General features: G+C 39.8%; 1 protein-coding gene across 1 annotated transcript in view; it reads left to right on the top strand.

Annotated features, from left to right (window-relative positions):
• Positions 1 to 368, top strand: part of LOC124555497 (ceramide-1-phosphate transfer protein) — a 35,373-nt gene extending 35,005 nt beyond the window's left edge. Inside the window, exon 4 of the mRNA XM_047129422.1 lies at positions 87 to 368. Within this exon, the coding sequence (XP_046985378.1) occupies positions 87 to 215 (129 nt within the window). The 3' untranslated portion in view covers positions 216 to 368. The remainder of the gene's footprint in view (positions 1 to 86) is intronic.
• Positions 369 to 24,101: the final 23,733 nt, after the last annotated feature.

Below are 24,101 nucleotides of genomic sequence, written 5' to 3'. Positions count from 1 at the left end.
TCTTTTTGTTTTGATGTTTGTCAGTTCTTTTAAAATTTGGTATTGCTTCATGATATAACTAAGTGGATGTAAATCAATTTTTCCAGGTTTGTGGAAGCAAAGAGGAAGTTGAAGCTGCAAGTTTAGTTCTACCTGAAATGTTGGATGTGATGGGAGAGGTACATAAGCGTAGCAACAATCTCTATGATAAACATGACTTACATGGTCTGCCATAACAGTAGTCAGTATTACTAAAGAGAAATGTGCATTTACTTTGATCATTCTTGTTTCAGTTCAGAGCTTTAACAATGGGAAGATTTCCTATGTTCCTATAATTTTTGAGGTGGTGTACTTAAATTTTATTAAATGTGAATTTGCTTCCAAAGTAATTTTTTGTTTTAATTTTAATATAGTCATATATCAGTAATGTAAATTATACAGCATATTTGATTGGTTTACTGCACCTGTATGAGCTAAAATTTAAACAGTATGAGTCGAGGGGTATGAAAGGGAAGCAGTGGTTGGGAAGGGAGTGAGACAGGGTTGTAGCCTATCCCCGATGTTATTCAATCTGTATATTGAGCAAGCAATAAAGGAAACAAAAGAAAAGTTCAGAGTAGGCATTAAAATCCATGGAGAAGAAATAAAAACTTTGAGGTTTGCCGATGACATTGTAATTCTGTCAGAGACAGCAAAGGACTTGGAAGAGCAGTTGAACGAAATGGACAGTGTCTTGAAAGGAGAGTATAAGATGAACATCAACAAAAGCAAAACGAGGATAATGGAATGTTGTCGAATTAAGTTGGGTGATGCTGAGGGAATTAGATTAGGAAATGGGACACTTAGAGTAGTAAAGGAGTTTTGCTATTTGGGGAGCAAAATAACTGATGATGGTCAAAGTAGAGAGGATATAAAATGTAGACTGCCAATGGCAAGGAAAGCATTTCTGAAGAAGAAAAATTTGTTAACATCGAGTATAGATTTAAATGTCAGGAAGTCGTTTCTGAAAGAATTTGTATGGAGTGTAGCCATGCATGGAAGTGAAACATGGACGATAAATAGTTTGGACAAGAAGTCAATAGAAGCTTTCGAAATGTGGTGCTACAGAAAAATGCTGAAGATTCGATGGATAGATCACATAACTAATGAGGAGGTATTGAATAGAATTGGGGAGAAGAGGAGTTTGTGGCATAACTTGACTAGAAGAAGGGATCGGTCGGTAGGACATGTATTGAGACATCGAGGGATCACCAATTTAGTATTGGAGGGCAGCGTGGAGGGTAAAAATCGTAGAGGGAGACCAAGAGATGAATGCACTAAGCAGATTCAGAAGGATGTAGGCTGCAGTAGGTACTGGGAGATGAAGAAGCTTGCACAGGATTGAGTAGCATGGAGAGCTGCATCAAACAAGTCTCAGGACTGAAGACCACAACAACAACAACGACAACAACAACAACAACATGAAGTCTGAAAGGACAGTGAAATTTTACTATTGGTATGTAACACACAAAATGACACGTATTTATTTGACACTGAAAAAAAGACAGGAAAGTGAAATTTTCAAGCTTACAGAGTCACAGTCTTGATTTAAAGTATGGTATGGGCACTAAACATGCATGTTGCAAAATGGATGTAGTGTGAAGGAAATTAGGAAGATTTGCAGTTTTTAGAAAAGGTAAATGAGTTCCCCTTTTACATGTTGTATAAAGTCATGATCAATTAATTTAGAGACTGTGTGAGATAGAGCCTTCCTATCACTGTGGTGAATGTGAGTCGCATGACGGAGATATTCTCAGACAGTGTATTGGGTGTCAGCATGAAAGTTGAGTGGAGGATTGGCATTTGAATGTTGGCAGTTACTTGAACTGTGGGACACATCTTCTCTATGGCAGTTATGGAACTCAGGCATAAGTAACAATGTTTTAACATCAGGGGCCATTGTTCACTATTTCAAATTTTAACAACAGGTGAACAAACCAGAATACAGCAGATCACTTACCAACTGAGTGTTCTACAACAAGTGGTGAGCAACAGCCATAATGTCCAGAACCATCTAAATCATCTACTTTCTGTGGGGTACAGGCAAGACCAACTTCCACATCTACATTTACTCACCACATCTCTCTGGGTACATAGATTAGCATGGATAGAAACATCAGACATCATTAATTGGATGCTAGAAGCACAGATAAATATCAGCTAGACTGATGAGTCACCATAGTCATTGGTAGACACTGATGGCAAGATAAAAGTACATCATTAGAGATTACAAGAGACGATGCATCATGCTTGCTAATAGACAGATGGTGGTTGTGGCCTTGTGTGGGAAATATTTATTGTATGAAATCAGACCTCTGATACATCTGACATTGTTTATAATTGGCAAATGATAGTGGAGTGCTCTTGAATTGTGCATAGCTGTCGGTCTACAACATTTCACAGGTGAACTGTATGTTCATCAACACAATGCACCACCCCATTGCTCTCAAACTTTTAAAGAATGATTCAAGAAACATTCCACAGACGTGATTGGGCTTTGTTGTTACACTTGCCAAAGGGAATGAGCTTCTCAGGTAAGTTATCAGGAAAATCCTCATGACTGAAGCCTTCTTGTTGTGTTTGTTTCTTACTGAATTAAGAGACTAGTCATAACTTCGTATTTTAATAGGATAAATGAAAGTGAACGTGAAACATGCAGCTACTACATAAAAAATGAAATAATGATTCATAACCATCTGATAATGAGCATTGAATGTCAAAAACTGGTTGTCACATAAGAAAATATGTTATTCCTGAAATAAATAGTTATCATCATCATCATCATCATCATCATCATCATGACATGGAAGTCAAAAGAAACAGAATGGACATAATCTATGGAAAACTTTTAACTGTGCTTTGAGAATGAGCAATAGAGTGAATTTTTTGCATGCTGTGCAGGAATGAGACAATCTGCTGAAGAAGGGGGAAATGATGAAGCCAGTAACAACAGACCGCACTGATAACCTTTCTTGCTAACTTAACAATATTGTTTGTTTATGTTTTTGTTCCACAGTATTACTGTGGAGGTGCTAGATGATTGAGAATGTATCATTACTTTGATTAATAATTAACAGAAAGGAAATAATAATGTGCTAGGAAGCAAAAAATTCCTTTACACCAAAAAGTAACAGCATATGAAGGTACATGTGATAGAAACTATAAATTGTGTCATTGCTTATAGTATTTCATATTTCGACCACTTCCTCTTCTGACATGTATATCAATGAGTTACCACTGAGTGTAGAATATCAGCTAAATGTACTTAGTTGGCAGTTACACAAAAATAAATAAATAAATAAAAATAAATAAAAAAATCGTCATAGATTCAGGTCAAGAACTATGTAAAATAACATAGAAGTGCAAGAAGAAATTCTCACTCTGGCCTGGACTTTCATTCGGGAGAATGACGGTTCAAATCCCCTTCTGATCATCCAGATTTAGATTTCCTGTGCTTTTCCCAACATTGTTCCAGGTAAATGCTGGGATGGTTCCTTTAAAAAGGGCATGGCCAGTTTCCTTCCCCATCCTTATGCCATGACTCTAATGACCACACTGTCAATGTGATGTTAAACTCTAATTTCTCTTCCCCCCCCCTCCTCCCTGTCCTTGCACAGAGATTGTCCTAATATTAGTAGAACTTTGTTAGTGCATGCTCCAGCTCCGTGAGAATCTAAGCACCTACTAAGTGGTACTCATGCAGTTTCTTTATACCATTTGACATGGGTGTGTTTTGTTCAAATTAACAAACTGGATTACCATGCCATCTAAAATGTCCCAGAAGAGCACATGCAGGGTCTGAGAATTGGAATCTTCCAATACTGCGGTGAACATGGAATTAAGAATGCTCATTCAATATCAACATTCTTTATTAAGTACAGCTTCCCTACTAGAAGTTGATGTCTGTGCTCAGAAACCAGGTGGCGATTAAGGATACCAGTGCAATGGTGTACCGCCTCAGCATGACTCAACTGGTAGCAAATGTGGCCTTGGTGAGGCAAGCCTGAAGTCAGTATGGTGGCCCGTAAGCTTTTGGCTGGCCCTGTGTATACTGTGTTCAGTTCCAGGCTGCTAGCAAGGACAAGTAAATGCCTCTCATTGAATCGAGGACCCTTGGAGTTGGCCGGAGCATCGGGCGATAACACCTGGGAAGAAGCCTCCTCTTAGCAGTACCATTTCGAGACACAGAACTGGCAGGTCTAGCTGGCAGCTCATAGAACAGTGGTGCTGCCCAGCTGATGGTGTTGCTTGGTGAGGTTTTAGTTGCTCGCTCACACATTTGACCAATTACTGGCACAGAAACCGTCGTCGTGCTGGTGAAAGTCTGAAGTCCAAGAACAAGTGCTGCTAACAGCTGATAGGGGGCTTGTAACACTTGCTGGGACCAGATGTGTTGTGACAGGAGCCCACTTCTTTTACTTTGATAGTGATGATGTGGTGTAGGCAGAGGTGAGGTTGTGGCTCCATCAACAAAATCAAACATTGTACAGTGACAGTATCAACAAACTGGTCTTTTGTTGGTAGAAACATGTTTGTTGCCAGGATGACTACACTGAAAAATAAATATGTAGACACGAAGAATAAAGCTGTAGAATGTTAATAAAGCATTAATAGTTTTTGTTTGAAAAAATTATGTGTATTACTTTACAGCATGGCGTCATGTATTTTGTAGGGAAGGTTTGGTAGAATGTAAATACTGTTGAATGAAAGTAGACCACGTACCGAAAGACAGGAGCATTGAATCGCTAATAGACTAGGCACACACAAAAAGAAAGAAAACTTCCTTGCTTTCAGAGTAATCCTTTTTTGAGCTAGAGTAAAATACATGCAGAAAACACATACATCCATACACACACATGCCTATACCCTTACATGTTGCTGGCAGGATGAACAGTGCCAGTGCTGCATTTCTGCAGGTGGACTGGGTTGTTGTGAGGATGGTGTTGGGTAGGGTGGGTAGAGTGAGGGAGGAATGGCGGGGGGGGGGGAGAAAGAGAGAGAGGGAAGGGGGCAGGAGGGTGGCTAGTGGCTTGTAGGGAGGCAGCTGGGCTGCTAGCTAGGAATGCGGAAGGGAGGGGTGGCAGGTACATGGGCTAGGAATGTGATGCACAGTTGTCAGAGACTGTGGGGAGTGACCCATCATATTCTATTTGGATACCACATGCTCTTTGCCTTCCTAATAACATTTTTAAGCACCTTACATTACTGTTTGTAATGGGCTACTGCAGCTAGATTGTGACTGATCCTAACATTTTGATATAATTCCCACTTTGTTCTACATCATATCTTTATCCCACTAGTCAGCCAACCTTGCTGCCTATTACTGCTAGTACCCTGTTTAGAATGTTCTAATGGAAAGCAACTCTCAAAGAGCATGAGAAATGTGTTAAGGAAAGCATTATATTTATCATCTATGTTATAGGCACTATAAACATCCTGCCACTCTTGTTCCTCGACAAGGTTTAAAAAACTCTGTATTGCTGTTGGATTAACTTTCCTACATAGTTTGTAATTACGTGTGACATTTGTTTGAGTACAAAAGCCTTGTAGTGTTAAAATTTGTGCATCATGGTCTGAAAGGCCATTCATGCTTTTACTAACAGAATGTCCATCTAGTAATGAAGAATGAATAAAAATATTGTCTATGGCTGTGCTACTGTTCCCCTGCACCCTAGTTGGAAAAAACACAGTCTGCATCAGATCATATGAAATTAGGAGATCTACCTACATACTTTTTCTTGCACCATCATACACTAAGTTAATATTGAAGTCACCACATATAACGAATTTCTGGCACTTCCTACAAAGTAAATCAAGAGCCCTCTCCAGCTTGAGCAGAAATGCTCTGAAGTCAGAGTTAGGGGACCTATAAACAACAAAAATTAGAAGTTTAGTTTCACTAAATTCAACTGCCTCTGCACAACATTCAAATATCTGTTCAGTGCAGTGCTGTGGTAGGTCTATGGGCTCAAATAGAATACTGTTTTTTATGTACATAGCCACTCCTCCACCCTTCTTGAAAAACAGTCAGCTAATCTGTATCCTGGTAAAGGAAGCCTCTGAATTGTCAAATTATTTAAGTGGTGCTCCTACATACCAATAATTTCAGAGTAATCATCTGTAGGCAGTTCACTAACTTTATCTATTACACCTCTTATATGTTGATGAAATATGCCAATTCCTTCTCTGCTTGGAAACATGATATCCTCTGAAGGTGAGCCCTTAGGTAGAGGGACTTCCTTTAAGCAGGTATACCTATCATCCTAAAAAAGGTGCACCTCTAACACCAACTACTACAGGAATTTTTCCATGAGTGATCCCACCATCACCCACTATACTGTCTCCTATAAGTTTTGCCAGCCTCCCCTTCCCGTACCTATTGAGGTGCAGGCAGTGCCTAGTGAAACCTGATCTGCTGATAGACCCGACTGGCACCACTGAAACGTGACCCATGCCCTCTGCCATCAGCGCCCTCTCCAGCCCCATGTTAATGCACCAAACAGCCACATTAAGATGAGGCTGATCATGATGCTGAAACAGTTGCATGAAATGCACATTAGTGCCACCAATTTGAATAGCTGTCTTTACCAGGTCACCACCAACATCATATTCCCCATCCCTATCAAGACTGTTCTCTGCTCTGCCAATTATCACTACCTGATCCTCCTTTGTAAAATTCTTACATAACTCCCCTATGCTGTCAGTCACCTGAGCCAACCCTGCACTAGGCTTCACAATGCTGGTGGCCTGGTACTCACTCCCCAGCACTTCCTTCAACTGCTAGCCCACACCTCTACCGTGTGAAATACCTAGCAGCAGAATGTTCTTATTTCTGTTTGACTTTGCAACTAAGCTAGGCCTCCTAACTGCTGAGGACTGCTGCGTGTTCTCTACATCTAAAGCTACAAGAGGCGCCTCGCCACTCCTATGAACTACATGTAACTTCCTTTTTCTAAAACCTAGTAATACTTTTTATATATGTTCCTTGCTGCTAGCACAACAAATCAGCTATGTACTGTCTACAAAACAAAAATGTTCAGGTGTCTTGATAAGCGCAGGTACCTTTGGTTGTGTATAACTGGCATCAATGATAACTCAACACACGATGGTAATGGCAGGACCATTTGTTCCTTTCTTATTGCAACAATTTTACATATTATAGACCTTTTTGATTTTCTGTGGCTGCATATAATTACCACATAATGTTGCTTTACACATAAATGTTTACACTTGCAAGTACTTTAATCAGTTTGAAACACTGAGTTGCTTCTGCCTCAAGTAAACAAATAAAAGCAAATCTCGGTTAGTAGGCAGCTGTCTGGCAATGTTTGATGCTCAGGAATTCCGCTAAAGTAAGTAGGGTTCTTGTCCCCTTGATCCCATATTTTTTTCTTTTTCTCTTAAATTTGTTTCTTGATGTGTTGCAAATGGAACACAAACAGAGCCAAGGTATGCCGAACATAACACACTGTACCACAGGTGGGTATATGACAGACACTCATTTACAGCCAGGATGTCTCAGCAAATGCAGGCCGTGAGGGACAGTGTCCTGGCACTTAGCCAGTGTGCATGAAATGTCAGGCAGGTCAACAACATTCAACCTCTCTGTGCCCAGATGTGGATAAAGCAGTGGTGTGAGACAGGTAACTGGCTGGCTCCGAGATTTGGGCTTAGGAAAGGTGTCGATGCGTCAGCAAGACAATGTGTTAGTTGATACCTGTATGGAATTTCTGTTTTTAAGCAACAACCAGTTCAAGAATGAGACAAATTTCCCTTGAATTCTCAGAGACTGTTTGCTACTGCTCACAGGTTGCTGGTCTTAGAGCCCGTAGGCCTGCTAATAAAGAGTCACTCTCTGATGATTACAAAGTTTATAGGCTTGCCTTTACGAATCAGATGTAGACTATAACTGGAACTACACCATCTTTTCAGGTGAGTCAATATTTAGCTCAGTGAATGAGGGACCAGTGATGGTTACAGGCCACAGCGAGCACGTTACATCTCACAGTACATGGCCCAATATTGGTGCGATGGCTGCATCACAGTCTCATGCTGGGAATGGATGTCATCAATTGGGGCAGTGATATTTCATCAAATCTATGGTCATCTTGCCGCAGGTCAATATGTCCTAACTGTGAAACGTACTGAGGGGTTGTGTGTGAGGTTCCACTATTCCAATGGAGTTCCAGCAGTAACATTCACCATTTCATGAGTTGAATTGTGCAGTAATGGATTTTGCAACAGGCTGACGTAACCTGATGGACTGGCCTGTTCGAGTGCCTGACTTGAATCCCATTGTGGACCAAAATGAAGTGTCACATGAACTTAGACTGCCTGACACCAGCACAATGCATGTTTGACTAACTGTGGGTCCTGGTGTTGGATACAGATGATGAGACTTACTTCCAGAGGCCGACCACTTCCGTGTCGTCGAATGAAGCAGGTAGTTGATGTGAATGGTGCGTGGACCTCGTACTAGCCTCATACTTGATGTGAAATTACCTCGCTGCATATTACTCCACTTTATATTGCAGCATTTGTTGTAACTGTATGTTTCTTAATTTCAGATCTATGTAAAATTGCTGTACTGTAAATTTTATTTATTAAATTAATGTTACTTTACACTTAATACATGTTAATTTGAATAAAGCATAAACAAGTCAATTTGAATCTAAATATAACGGGTGTCCTAATATGAGACAATCAGAGAAAACATTTAATATCAGCTGATATCAGAACAGGTAACCCTGAAATAATAGTAATCTCTTCCTTACTGTCTCTCAAACATTTTTGCATTTGTTTTGCAAAATAAATACAAAAAAGGTCTTTTTCAAGTTAACATTCTTTGAGAGCCCAAGGATAGCATTCCATGCACTTTGCCCAATTCTCTGTTAGTCGTCAGAGAAATGACCACTGTGAAATATGCATTCAGCGTCATCGTCATTGTATTCTTCTTCTTCTTCTTCTTCTTCTTCTTCTTCTTCTTCAGGTTGTGCATCTGAAGTATTATACTTTTAATTTTATATCAGACTCTGAGTGACTGGAAGATAATACCCTGAGGTGACAGAAGTCATGGGATAGTGATATCCACATATTCAAAACGTGGTGGTGGTATCATGGAAACAAGGTATAGAAGATTCATGCATTTGTGGAGCTGTCATTTATACTCTGGGGATTCATGTGAAAAGGTTTGTGATGTGATTTTGGCAGCACATGACAATTAACAGACTTTGAATGGAGATTCTTAGTTGGAGCTAGAAGCATGGGACATTCCATTTCAGAAATCCTTAGCGAATTCAGTATGCCAAGAGTGTACTGAGAACACAACATTCCAGATGTTACCTCTCACCGTGGACAATGCAGTGGCTGATGGCCTTCCCCCCATGAAGTCGTGGACCCAGGTTGTCAACAAGGCACTGTGCAAGCAGGTGGTGGCTCCATAATTGGCTGGGCTGTGTTTATGTGGTATGGACTGTGTCGTCTGGTCCAACTGATCCAGTCATCAACTAGAAGTAGTTATGTTCAGTTATTTGGACACCATTTGCAGCCTTTCATGGACTTCAAGTTCCCAAACAAAGTCATCGTGTCACCAGTCCACAGTTGGATTAAAGAACATTGTGAAAATTTTGAGCAAATGATTTGGTCACCCAGATCACCCAACATGAATCCCATTGAACATTTGTGGGACATACTCGAGAGGTCAGTTTGCACACAACGTTGTGTTTCGGCAACACTTTCACTATTATCAACAGCTGTGGAGGGAGCATGGCTCAGAGTTTCTGCAGGGAACTTCCAACGACTTGTTGAGTTCATGCCACATTGAGATGCTGCACTACACTGAGCAAAAGGACGTCCAACAGAATATTAAGAGGTATCGAATGACTTTTCACCTCAGTATATTGCTTGTGTTTTTTCATTTTCTTTTTCAAAAAGAAAATTTTCACTCCTGACACTTCATTTTGCTACAGGGTTTTCCTCTTTGACTTGTTTCAAACGTTTTCTGCATTGAGAAGATGTTAGCTACGCAGCGGATTAAGAATGTGCCAATTTTACTGGAGATGGTGGCTCTTGATGTAGCTTGCTGATGGTGGGAGCTGGTCAGATACAATTTAGACTCACATTTACTCCATTATTTGCATCTTGGGTGTTAAACTCCTGATGTACTCCAAAGTCATTATCTTTAAGTATATGCCTGTTACATGGGAAGACTCCCCATTTTTCAAAGCACTTTTTTAGCATTTTCCATTGTTACTGCTCTCAAGTAGGTTGCTCCAAATAACCTCAATCAAAAATGAGGTTACTATTTGACCTGAATTAGTTGTCCACTAAGTTTCTGTTTCTTGGTGATAATTTGTTTTAAACAGTCCCATGTATTACGCACAAGAGGTTACATTTTATGTGCAGAACTTGGTGGTAAACAGATAATGTGGACACAGTTTTATCTTCCTTTGTCTATCACACAAAACTTATATGATGACCGCCAAGTATTAGCACAACAGAATCATCATCAGATGGCTTCATGAAGTTTACAAAATCATTTAGTGAAATTATGTGTCTGAATCCAGCTTCTAGGTTAACTAGCTTAAGTTATCCTGATATGGGATAGCATCTCCTAATTTGTGATACTGTCACGTACACTATGTGATTGAAAGTATCCGGACAACAGGCTGAAAATGACTTACAGGTTCGTACTGTCCTCCATTGGTAATGCTGGAATTCAATATGGTTTTTGCCCACTCTGAGCCTTAATGACAGCTTCCACTCTCACAGGCATATGTTCAATCATGTGCTGGAAGGTTTCTTGGGAAATGGCAGCCTATTCTTGATGGAGTGTTACACTGAGGAGAGGTATTGATGTCAGTTGGTGAGGCCTGGCACAAAGTCGGCGTTCCAAAACATCCCACAGATGTTCTGTAGGATTCAGGTCAGTACTCTGTGCAGACCAGTCCATTACAGGGATGTTTTTGTTGTGTGACCACTCCACCACAGGCCGTACTTTATGAACAAGTCCTCGATCATGTTGAAAGATGCAATCGCCATCCCCGAATTGCTCTTAGACAATGGGAAGCAAGAAGGTGCTTAAAACATCAATGTAGGCCTGTGCTGTGATAGTGCCATGCAAAAGAACGAGATGTGCAAGCCGCTTCCATGAGAAACATGACCACACCAGTGCCTCTGAATTTTACTCCTGGCACTACATATGCTGGCAGATGATGTTCACTGGGCATTCGCCATACCCACATCCTATCATCGGTTGCCACATTGTGTTCCATGATTCGTCACTCCACACAATGTTTTTCCATTGTTCAATTGTCCAATGTTTACGCTCCTTACACGAGGCGAGGTGTTGTTAGGCATTTACCGGTGTGATGTGTGGTTTATGAGCAGCCACTCAACCATTAAATCCAAGTTTTCCCACCTTCCGCCTAACTATCGTAGTACTTGCAGTGGATCCTGATGCAGTTTGGAATTCCTGTGGGATGGTCTGGATAGACGTCTGCCTATTACACATTACGACCCTTGTCAACTGTTGGCAGTCTCTGTCAGTCAACAGATGAGGTTGGCCTGTACGCTTTTGTGCTGTATGTGTCCCTTCATGTTTCCACTTCACTATCACATTGGAAACAGTGGACCTGAGGATATTTAGGAGTGTGGAAATCTCGTGTACAGACATATGACACAAGTGACACCCAATCACTTGACCACATTCGAAGTCTGTGAGTTCCACGGAGCACCGAGCACCGCATTCTGCTCTCTCACAATGTCTAATGGCTACTGAGATTGCTGATATGGAGTACCTGGCAGTAGGTGGCAGCACAATGCACTTAATATGAAAAACATATGGTTTTGGGGTTGTCCGGATACTTTTGATCGCATAGTGTATTAGGATAACCATTGTATGGCATATTAAGAATAAGCCGTCTTGTGCTAGAAACATAGCCTCATAGTGATGCTAGTCAGTATGAAGGACAATTCATTACAAGAAATGAAAGAGTACTTTGCGAAGAACATGATGATATGAATATTGCTGCAACAGACACTCAACCTACGATATTAACGGCCACAAGCACATGCCTTCAAAGAAGCGTGAAATTTGACACTTATAAAATCAAGGATCCTGACAATGTCCATGAAGGTCTTATTGTAACTACTTTCTGCCTCAGGCACTGTGAGAACTAAGTTCTGATACTTCCGACAGAGCTGAGCACTCACCATAGTCAGAAACTGACTGTCTCCCTTTAGCAAACTGTCTCAGGCACTTTTCTTCTACATTCAATAACATTTGCATTATTTATAGTATCAGTTGGGTAAATTAAAAACAATGCCAAATCACAATGTAAATAGTCATTTTCTCAAATTAATTTCTAATTACAGGAAGGCAAAGCATATTGAATTCCATCGCCTTGGATCTGTAGTGTTGTACATGCAGACTGCTGAAACTATTGAGCTATATTTTCCTTGAAAATTAGGGAGAAAGGAACTGTAATTTCCATTGGGAAACCACATTCTGCGCTTCTGCTGTTAATTGGAAGTTTGTGCACTTTTGTAAGTGCTTCTCTCTTTCGGCTCATTATACATGTACAACTGGATTTTAATGAACTGTCTGAATTTAAATGTCTCATTCAGGCCCATTACACTGAATAGCTGAACTTATTTTTCCCAGCTTAATTATAATTGTGTTCTGAGACAAAAATAAATGGCTCTCACTGTTTAATAGTTATTACCTCTTACTTAATTTCATTTTAACAATTTTATCTGCTGCATCTATTTCCCCATTTTGTCTGCTACATTTTTGAATAATTTTATGCTTACAGACAAAACTTTCTCTTCTGCTGTTTAATTTGTACCTGATTGTTTCTGAAATTGAGAGTGATAGTGATTCTTAATGTTCCTGAATGAAAAGGCAAAAGGATTGCTGTTGTGCTAGACACTTAACATTTTAGTGGATAATAAGATAAAAGTATATCATTACCAGTTTAATCAGTGCCATAGAAATGAATAATTGTTTGATTAGTTACTCTCTCCTACATTTGAACTGGTGAGTTTGAAAAGGGGTCATGTTTCAGCAGACACAAAAAACTATTTTACTACATGATGGGTTTAAGCGTGGTGTCGTGGAGTTATTATGTAGCAGTTGGCTATTACAACATACTTTAGTCATCGACTGTGGTCAGTAATTGAGTCTGAATGTGCCAGAGATGACCCCTTTTCAAGCATGATATTGATGAGGTAGCCAGTGTTCTGTTTATAGCGGAAGGATTATGTTACGTAAGTTTATATTATTCCTATTTGTTATAGCAATAAAAGAGCGTGTTATGAGCTGGCAGGTTTATTCATAATGTACCCAAAATGGAATCTAAACCAAAATACAGCAGAGCAGACACTGGGGGTATGCTTCTTCTTTGTCATGTCCATCCTTCACTGGCCTCCGGCAGATATTGCTATAAAATAGTTTCTGTGTGTCAGGTACGTATTGTAGAATTTTCTTTACACCATCTAGTTTCTTCTTTTTATTGGAACAGGTCCACTACATGCTTGTTTATATGGACATGGACCCTTCTCAGTATCCTTCTAACAAGCACTCATGTTGATGGGATATGATCCCGATATACCAAATGATGCATACGGATATAAAGATCAGTTGTCTCCAGTAAATGTAATTGGGAAGAAGAATGAAAGAAAGAAAGAGAGAGAGAGAGAGAGAGAGAGAGAGAGAGAGAGAGAGAGAGAGAGAGAGGAGGAGGAGGAGAAGAAGAAGAAGAAGAAGAAAAGTGGACATGGCCCCTTTTCCTACTCGTAGATTCATTTGGAATATGAGCTTCATGAAAGACAAAATTTTTCCAGAAATCTGATCTAAAATCGATTACTCCTCAAAATAATAATATTGTCTGCTTATTATAAAACGAATGTTCTTAACTAGGATGAATTTTGTTTCAAATTGTGTCATACGGTTTTTGTTAGCTCCTTAAAGGCTATGAATTTCAGTCTGGCATCTGCCTTTCCTATGATTAGTTTTATGTGGCTAATCCCCTTTAAATTTCCCTGTATGCATACTTGTAGGTATTTTATGGCAGTAAGTGCTTCTAGTGATTGTTCTACAGTTGTGTAATCATACAGTAATTGGTCTTTCTGTGTATGTATACACAGTATGTTACATTTGTTTACGTTAGGGTCAATTGACACTCCCTGCATTGACCCTCTGCAGATTTTCCTTCAGTTCACTACAATTTTCTACCATTGTGACTTCTCTGTATACAACACCATTATCTACAAAAAGCCTTAAAGAACTTCTGATGTTGTCTTCTATGTCATTTATGTATATTGTGAAAAGTAATGGATATGCACAAAGTCACTTTTACGTCTGAAAACTTCTCTCCATGAAGAATAACATGCTGTGTTTTGTTTATTAGAAATTCTTCAATCCAGTCACACAGTTGGTCCGATATTGGAATATTTTATTCATTAGGCAGCAGTGGAGAACTGTATCTACAGAAGTCAAGGAACACAGCATCTATCTTGTTGCCAATATCTACTGCCCTCCATGTATGAGGTTTAATTGGTATTAATTTTCAACACTATGTCTCACTGTAATATGTTGCCACTATTTTAACCCTACATTAATGAGGCAAAAGTGCTGCCACAGTTTGTGATGTGGCTGTTTACACCAAGAATGCCCGATGTGGGATTATACATTTATCATGCGAACAGTTGTGTTTTGTCAACAGTACATAAATGTGATTAATTTACTGTAAATTATCAATATGTGTTTATAATGATCCCATACAATAGGTACATTTCTCAAAATATCTGTGAAGAAAATAATGACATTTGATAAAACAACATTTAGTTTTTTTAATTCACTTCTTATACTTGATGTACATGTATGGCTAAGTTCTGATGGTGTATAATATCCCAGATCTGTTAGGCTTCTGAGAATGACAGACTAATCTAAGAAACCAGTAAAATGAAAAATGAAAAAAAAAATGATGTACAACTGACAACTGAATTTTATTCTCATATAGCAACTTGCTCACTCTGCTGTGACATCTTTCCATTCTTATCCCATATCCTTTTTTTTTTTTTTTTTTTTGTGAAACCTCCAGTGTGCCCTCAGAGGGTCGAATACGCCCAACATGGATGGCTGTCATTTGACTTGGAAGCTGTAGTTTCACAATTCCTGATGAGGTCATCTTGACCACTTGGTACGGACCTTGGTAATAGCAGAAAAGTTTGTAGTTTTTCATTCAGGGTGCAAGAGCTTGACAAACACCACCCACTGTACAACAATATATTTAGCTAACTTAGTATTTTGTTGCTCCATCCACAGCCTTCATATTCACTTTTAGCACTTGGCACCATATTGCCCATAGGATCTTTGTGAAATATGTACTGATTCCCCATTTCCACCACTTTCAGTTTTGCAGTCTCAAATGGTGAGGGCATCATCTGACCACACTATTTCATACAGTGATGGACCCATACTCCCGTGAATCCTTAAATCACATGCTGCAATACGTAAGGTAATAGCGTATCCCAGTCATTATGATGACTGTTGGCATGGTAGCTTAGCATCTTCCTTATTGTCAGGCAAACTCTTTCTATTCTTCCATTTGCTTGAAGGTGCAACATGCTAGTTCTTAACGTATGAATTCTTAACTAACAGCAAAGTTGGCTCATCACTTCTGATGTGAAGTTAGTGCATTGGTCCCTAATCAATGTCTGTGGAGTACCAAAATTTGATAACCAATTACTAACCATGGCTTTGCATCACTCTGTCAACTTGTTGATTTAGAGTAGCTGTCATTTCTATTTAGCTCAAAAAGTGATCTGTTGTAATTAATTCATAACTATTTCCTTCTAGTGTCTGCCCAAAAGAACTTAAGATGTTCAAACCAGTCATCTCAAATCGTCAACTGGCTTCCGATAATCTCTGCAATGGAATACACTGATGACTTAATTCAGCTCATTGCATGCATGGTATACAATTCTTTATATAGTGTTCTATGCCCTGATTATATGTCTGCCACCAATATTGTTTGGCTACACATCATTCAGTTTTTATGACCCTTCCATGCGGTGCTAAAACATGGTTTTTCACTTGTTTTAATACTTCATCTCACAATGTAGCTGGTATAACAACATGAGGTCCAACATTTGTATGCTTACTTAACATATTGTTGTGCAAATAGATTACAGTCTTTGTCAGCTGATTGCACCTTCTGCTATTCTGTGGTGGTGGGACTGGCTAATAACACATTAACCTTCTGAATCAGCTCATTTGCATTTCCATTTGTCTAGTGTGGTTGATGATGTACCTCAAAGTCAGCATGTTAGCCTGTGTGATGGATCTTTAAAACCCAACAGCTGCTTAAAGTCTACATGATTAGTTATGACTTTAAATTTCCTTCCATATAAACTCAACATCTCTTTCTGTGTTGTAGAGTAGTTCTTTCCTGCTTGATTCAGCTGATGTGAGGTGTAGGCAACTGGATGTTGTGCCCTGTCCAATTTGTGACTCAGTACTCAAAAGAGCACATGATTACCTGTGTCGCATAACACAAATTCCTTTTCATAATTTTGAAGACTGACTGACTGTGTGTCTTCAATGAAACTCTACTCCTTTCTTTAATAGATGAGAGAATGACTGTGCTTTCTCTGCAAATTTTGGTTCAAAGTTTCAATAACAATTTGCCAGGCCTAAGAAAGACCACAACGCCTCCTCCATAGGTGATGTCAGAAAATTCTTTACAGCTATTAATTGTGGGGTCCTTCTGAACTCCCTCACAACTAATTAAATGCACTAAATACTGAACTTCCTCTAGCAAAAAGTGACATTTTGTGTACTATGTGTTAGGGGTGTTGCACGCAGCTGTTTAAACGCTTGCTTTAGTCATATTACAACCTCTTCCATGTGCTTCGCAAAGATGCAAAGATGGTTATGTCATCTTAATAAACCCTACATTGTCAAGGTTTATGTCCCTGCAAATCTCCATCTACGAGGCACTGAAATGTTACCAATGTGTTTTACAATACTGTGCCATATGCTGATGTTGAAAATGTGCTGATGGAACCATAAATCCTATTTTCGGGCAATCCTCTGGTGCTACCTCTAAAAGATGATAACCACTCTGCAAATCTATGGAAAAAAATGTCTGCATTGCCCCAGATTATCTTAGGTTTGTTATATTTGGGATTGGATAAGCATCTGTAGCTGCATACTTATTAAGGTAATGGTAATCACAACATAAACTATATGCTTTTGTCCCATCCGTACTCATTTTCAGGATGATCACTATTGGTGCTCCCCAGGGACTGGAAAATCCTTCAGTAATACTGTCTCTTTAATTGTAGGTAAATGAATTAATGAATCTCTGATTGCATACATAAGCAGTTCATTCCCAGTTGGGTTTCTGTCTGTTCCACTGGGATCACTGGCAGAAACCGACAAGGAATAAATGGATCCTTGTACTCTAACAATAATTGTTCCATCGGTGTCCTCTATTGTCCTGCAATCTTCACCCATAATGCAGCTAAACTAGTGGCTTTCTTAAGCTTAGGGTCTGAATTTGCTCAATCCAGTTGGCTAGCTGTAAAATCACCACATTGGTGACGGTAAGGTCCCAAAATTATCTGTCTTGATGGGCACTACCTTTTCTCCATCTAATTCCTGTACATGTATGACACTTCTGCATACAAAACACCATGCTTTGTCTAACTACTCATATTCCTGCAGTGGTTCCACCACACACAATTCGTTTACCAGAAAATTAGTTCCAATGCTCACTCACAGTAGCTTTCCTGTATCTTGCAGTACGTTATCACACATATTGATCCTTAGCGGCTGTGCACCCAGTCTAAGTGGTTCCTCTTGAGCCAAAGATGAATCTCTTGGCAGTGTGGTACTGTCAGCAGTTTCCCTCAGATGGACTGATGTCCCATTGACTTCTACCATATGCTGATCAAGCTCAATTTCAGTGTGATTTTAAGCAAGAAACCTAACACAAAAATAGCACAGTAACCATCACCTATATGAGACAAATCTTCCCCTATATGAGACAATCTTTCATACAAACCCTGAAATTTTTCACCCAACCTGCAAATCCAGTGCCCATGAACCCAGCGATCATACATCATTTCCACCAACTCCACTTAACTTACATTGCAGTGGACCCAACCTGCTTTTCCCCGTTAGGTCTAATAAAAACTTAAGTTTCCTTCCATCCACTATGTCATCTAAACAAAATTGTACCACTGCACATGTTTTGGCTGTGTTTATATTCACTTGGAGCACCATGCAGTGGCTCCAGCGTCCCCATTGCCATTTAATGTTTGCTTACTATTCCCACCCCATGTCCACCTTGTTAGACTTTTGCCTGCTGTCCCATTCTTCACGCCCTATTCTTCTGCATTTCTTACATTTCAGTTCATGGCATTCCCACTGTATGTGGCCTGTCTGTTCACACCTGTGGCACTGCCTGTGATAAAAATTCCTTTTCTACCCTGAACTTTGGTCACTGCATCTCTCTCTTCTAATGTCATCACAGTCGCTATGATTTCAGCTAACTTTTTAGGAAACTGCCCCTACTTTTCTTGACACATTGGACAGTAACCCCTGCAAAAATGTATCCAATGCTATCTGGCTCTCTCAGAAGGACCCGATTGATATAGTCAGTTTTTTATCAGCTCATGTATTTGACACTTTCTGTCCACAAAGTTTTCAGTGGGCTCCCTCTGTGTTTGTGACACATTGTTCAACTGCTCCCTTTATTACATACAGCTTCCTTCTGTATTGCTGCACCAAGCCTGCCTTCAGAATTTTGATTGTTTGTACAATCCTCAATTCTTCATGATACATTATGTATGCCTTAGCATCTCCCACAGAACATGACGACTGGGTGTTTTTGTTGTCCTCATCATTTCATCATCATTCATGAAAGTGGCAAGATTGGACTGAGCAAAGTTGGGAATTTGTATGGGTGCTGATGACTGCGCAGTTGAGCACCCCACAAACGAATCATCATCATCATCATCATCATCCCATAGAACATAATTTGGTCATGTACAGAAGTCATTCCACAAATCACCATCCAAGCAGAGCAGATGTTAACAAGTTGGCTATGAATGCTAACAAATCATCTCCTGCTTTACCAGAAAAATGAGAAGTGAAGGTAGCAATACTAGTGTCTAGGGTGGGTATTGACATAGTGGATGAGGACGTATTCTCTCTCAGTGCATTAACTGCTTGTGTAACTACATATTTACTGCCTGTATTTGTATTGGAACCATCTGATTTAACAAACTCTGAACTGCCCCTACAGTGATGAACTTCTGTACACTTGGTTTGTCCAATCTGAAGCGTATGTCCACAAAAAAAGGAAAAGTACAACAGGAAAGGAACCAACACACATATTCCAGTCACATTTCTTGACACTGAATACATCTAATTCTTAAGTCTGAATGGTAACCACATGCTTCCTCATGTAATTTCCAGGCCTCCCACACTTGAAACAAATCACAAATGATGACTGGGAGCACAGAGCACTGTGCCCTCAACAGTTTACACTGCTTGTATCTTACCAGGCACAAATCACCATCTGATTGCTTGTTGTGTCCTCTAAAACCACTTAAGTCACTGACTGAATCCTCATTCAACACCTGAACCTCCCATCCAGCACTTCAATCCAGGTCTTCAGACACTGCATGTCCAACCCTATTACACGAAGGAAAAAAAAAGAAGAAAAAAAAAGTTCATTTACACTTACAATGTGGAAGTGATGCTGCAGATCATTGCTCTTATGACACAAAAATGTAATGGTGCAGTGGAGCTTGGATGACCACTTGTTCCCCAGAATGGCGTGTGCAGGATCTGTTAATTGGGATCTCAAAATATCATGGCGAGTGCAGAGTTAAGAATGTTCATTCAGTAACAGCACTCTTTATTAAGCACAGCTTCCGTACAAGAGGTCAATGGTCCATACACAGAACCCAAGTGGCAAGTGTGGACACTGGGGTGGTGGGGTGCTACCTCAGCATAACATGGCTAGCAGTGCACGTGGTCTTAGCGATTCAAGCCTGAAGTCATCTCGACAGCCCACGAGAGCATGAATGGCCCAGTGTATACTATGGGCAGCTCCAAATGGCCAGCAAAGACAAGCAAATGCGCCACGTTAAACCCAGGAGCCTTGGAATTGGCTGGAGTATCAGACAGCGACACTTGGGGAGAAGCTTCCTCACAGTGGTACCCATTCGAGACCCAGAACCATCAGATCTAGCTGGTTGCTTGTAGAGCAGCGGCTTCACCTAGCTGATGAAACTGCTTGGTAAGGTTGTAGCTCCTCAGTCACACATTGGACTGAAAGTAATATCAGGTCATTCATCAGCCACTTCTGTTTCAGTGCCCACGACAAATGGGTAGTCTGCTCTAGGGCTGCGATCACTCCTCCTTTGGAGACTGTTTAGGTTCCTCCCTTGCACATTGCATGTTGTGAACACTGTATTGACTAGAAACAATCTCTTGACAGTCTAAATGCTAGCAGGTGCCACCAGGGGCACCATCATCGCTCATAGGCACCTTGTGCAGCAGATGTAGAGGTGCTGCAATAGAGTGAACTAGCTTGCATTCATGGGTCACGTCCTTTCAAGTACCCACAGATGTTCCTCAGCCAGTTGTGTATTTAAGTCGCAGCTCAACCCCAGCACGCAGCTCTTTGTTCAGATCTGGCCAAGCACTGGCTGCTCACTGGAGCCCATCTGCTGGAGCTTTCCATAACGTCTACATCGCACCACACCACGACACTTCTCCAGCAGCTACTATGGATGCCACACCATATTGAGCAGCCAATCTTCGTCGGAGTCTCCCACTTCTTCTAACACTGGCCTTCCCAAGACTCCATGCCACTGTACCAGTAGTGCTACTGTGAAATGTTGATTGTGTGCTCGTGGTAGTGTGGTCATTGGACTGATGTCACTGTGGACTTTTTCTGTTACTCAGACTCTGTCTTATGTGGAACTTAACTTCTGTTGCGATGCTATAATAGAACTGCCCTTAAATGCAACCTGGGATCATCACTCATCAATCACGTGTGCGTAGTTAAGTATAGGATACAAAAGTCGGTGACGAGGGTATAAGCAGCATTTCCCAGGGTCATAATCTTGCGTGACAGCAATCGGACACGGCTTCCACCGTGTTTTGTTTCGTATCCGACAGTTTTATTTATTTATTTATTTATTTTATTTATTTATTTCGTATTCCATTAATCCGTATTGTGATAAATCACAAGGATGTGGAATGAGTCATGATTACATACAACAGATATAATACACATATATAAAATGACAAAAATGTACCATAAGATTATGAATAAGTTTGTAGGTTAAAATCAAATCAAAGGTATAGCTCAAGTAATATAAAACAATACCTAAAAAGGAAATATAGTACATTTTCCAAATTAAACAAATAATACACATATATAAAATGACAAAAATGTACCATAAGATTATGAATAAGTTTGTAGGTTAAAATCAAATCAAAGGTATAGCTCAAGTAATATAAAACAATACCTAAAAAGGAAATATAGTACATTTTCCAAATTAAACAGTTAATGTGATCTATAGCAAACAAATTTTTATCAGTATAAAAAATCATTGCTGTATCTGTAGATACTCATCAAGAGAATAGAAGGAATTTACCATTAGGTATTCTCTCAATTTACATTTAAAAGTAGGTAAGACATTAATGTGATCTTTAATACCTGATGGAAGGGAGTTGAAAATTTTTGTGGCTGAATAATGAACACCTTTCTGAACAAGACTTAAATGTTTCAGATCCCTGTGTAGATCATTTTTAGACCTAGTATTATGATCATGACATTCACTATTAGTTTTAAAAAGAGATAGGTTGTTAGAAACAAAAATCATCAAAGAAAATATGAATTGAGAGGTAAGTGTTAATATTTGTAACTTACGAAACAGACTTCTGCAAGAATATCTTGGATGAACACCACTCATGATTCTAACAGCTCTCTTCTGTGCAGTAAATATTTTTTTGGCTAAAGGCTTGTTGCCCCAAAATATTATGCCATACGACATGATAGAATGAAAATAACCAAAGTAGGCAGCTTTAGTAGTGTCCTCATCACCAATGGGGGTGATTACACGCAGAGCATAAGTTGCCACACTGAGCCTTCTATGTAGGTCTAAGATATGCTCAGACCAGTTCAGCTTGCCATCAATTAGAATGCCCAAGAACTTAGATGATTCACAGTGTAGTATATTTTGGTTACCACAGTTTAAGTGGCATACTTCATTTTCTTGTTGAGATGTGTGAAATTGCATATACTGAGTTTTCTGAATGTTTAGAGTTAGTCCGTTGCACTTAAACCAGTGTAGGATGTCAACGAGTACAGCATTACATTTATTTTCTAGGTCACTGTTAGTTCGACTTTCAAGCAGAATAGTGGTGTCATCGGCAAAAAGAGTAAATTTACACTCGGTGTCTGTGCAAAGTGGGAGATCATTGATGAAGATAAGGAAAAGCAAAGGTCCTAGGATGGACCCCTGAGGCACACCACACTTTAATGTGCCCCAATCAGAAGAAATGGGACTATCATTGGCACCATTAATTATCACCTTCTGTTTTCTGTTTTGCAGATATGATTCTATCCATCTACCAATGCTACCTCGCAAGCCATAAAAATTAGCCTTATGTAAGAGAATGTTGTGGTCCACACAGTCAAAGGCCTTAGACAAGTCACAAAAAATTCCAATAGGTGACATTTTATTATTTATTGACTCTAAAATTTCATTTGTGAGAGAAAAAATAGCCTGCTCAGTTGATCTACCTTTTTGGAAACCAAACTGGTTTCTGTTGAGTATGTTGTGGCTGTTAAGATGTTCTACAATTCTTGTATACATTAGTTTCTCTAATACTTTTGAGAAACTACTTAGTAGTGATATTGGACGGTAGTTAGATAAATTAGTTTTGTCACCCTTCTTGAAAAGTGGTTTCACAACGGCAAGCTTTAATCTCTCTGGGACAACACCTTGCTGGATAGACTCATTAAAAATGTGACACAGGACTTGACATATGTGGTCACTACAATGCTTCAGTATTTTTGGTGAAATGTTGTCAATACCAGTGGAATTTTTATTTTTTAAGGCCTTGATGGTATTTTTAACTTCAGTAATAGTGATTAAGATACCCCGCATAGCCCGAGTATCGATAGAGAGACCACGTCAGAGATTCTCAGACAACATACGAGGAGCCGCAGTTGTGGCGAGCACATCAGGTGGCGCCGTCCCGCCGTGTGTGTGTGTGTGCTGCTAAGTACCGTGACCTGGATCATCCTAGTCAGTTTCTTGCTGCCTCCAAAGATTTTAGTTATCGACAATGAACAGTAGAGTGTTGACCTTGCCTGATTCATGTTTGTGGTTTTTAGTGCTCTCTGTACTGTTTTATACACCTGAGACGACTTTGCTATGCTAAGGACTTGCTTTGGTTACCGTTCACTTCGTGAAATTTGATGTTTTTATATCAAGAACCGCCTGTTCGTTACGCTGGTCTTTGTGTTACCGCCAGTGCGAGTAATAATAAATTATGTTGTACCTACACAGAGTAGGATAGAAAAACAGCCGTGAGAACTTTCTCCCCATGCAGTTCTTCCTATCTTCTTGTAGTAAACGATGCAAAGTAGCGCAAAAATTACGCCCACTCTCGAGCCGTAAGAGTTTGACTTTTTCCGATGTTTGCGTTTTGCTGTCGCTAAAGTCACGTTGTTGCAACAGATTCAACTTAGACCAGTGTGCAAGCAAAGTAAGCAGTCTTGCACAGCATGGGGTGCTGACTTACAAGACTAGGCACGCAAGTATTTTTCCTGTAATCAGTGTAGCAGATCTTATGTACACTCCTTAATCTGTGACTCGTATCCATTCGATCGAGAAATTAGTGTGAGGGCTTCAGAAGCATCTGATCCGACGAGTGATGTGTCAAAATTGTCAAGGCTGACAAAGTAACTGTATGAGCCCAAGCTATGTTTCACGATTCCTCTGGAGTCTACGTTCTTAGTAGTATTAGGCACCGTTAT

The sequence above is a fragment of the Schistocerca americana genome, chromosome X (assembly GCF_021461395.2).
Source record: "Schistocerca americana isolate TAMUIC-IGC-003095 chromosome X, iqSchAmer2.1, whole genome shotgun sequence".
Taxonomy (NCBI): Eukaryota; Metazoa; Arthropoda; class Insecta; order Orthoptera; family Acrididae; genus Schistocerca; species Schistocerca americana.
The sequence above is the reverse complement of the archived record's forward strand: the minus strand, read 5'-3'. Positions and strand labels throughout refer to the sequence as shown.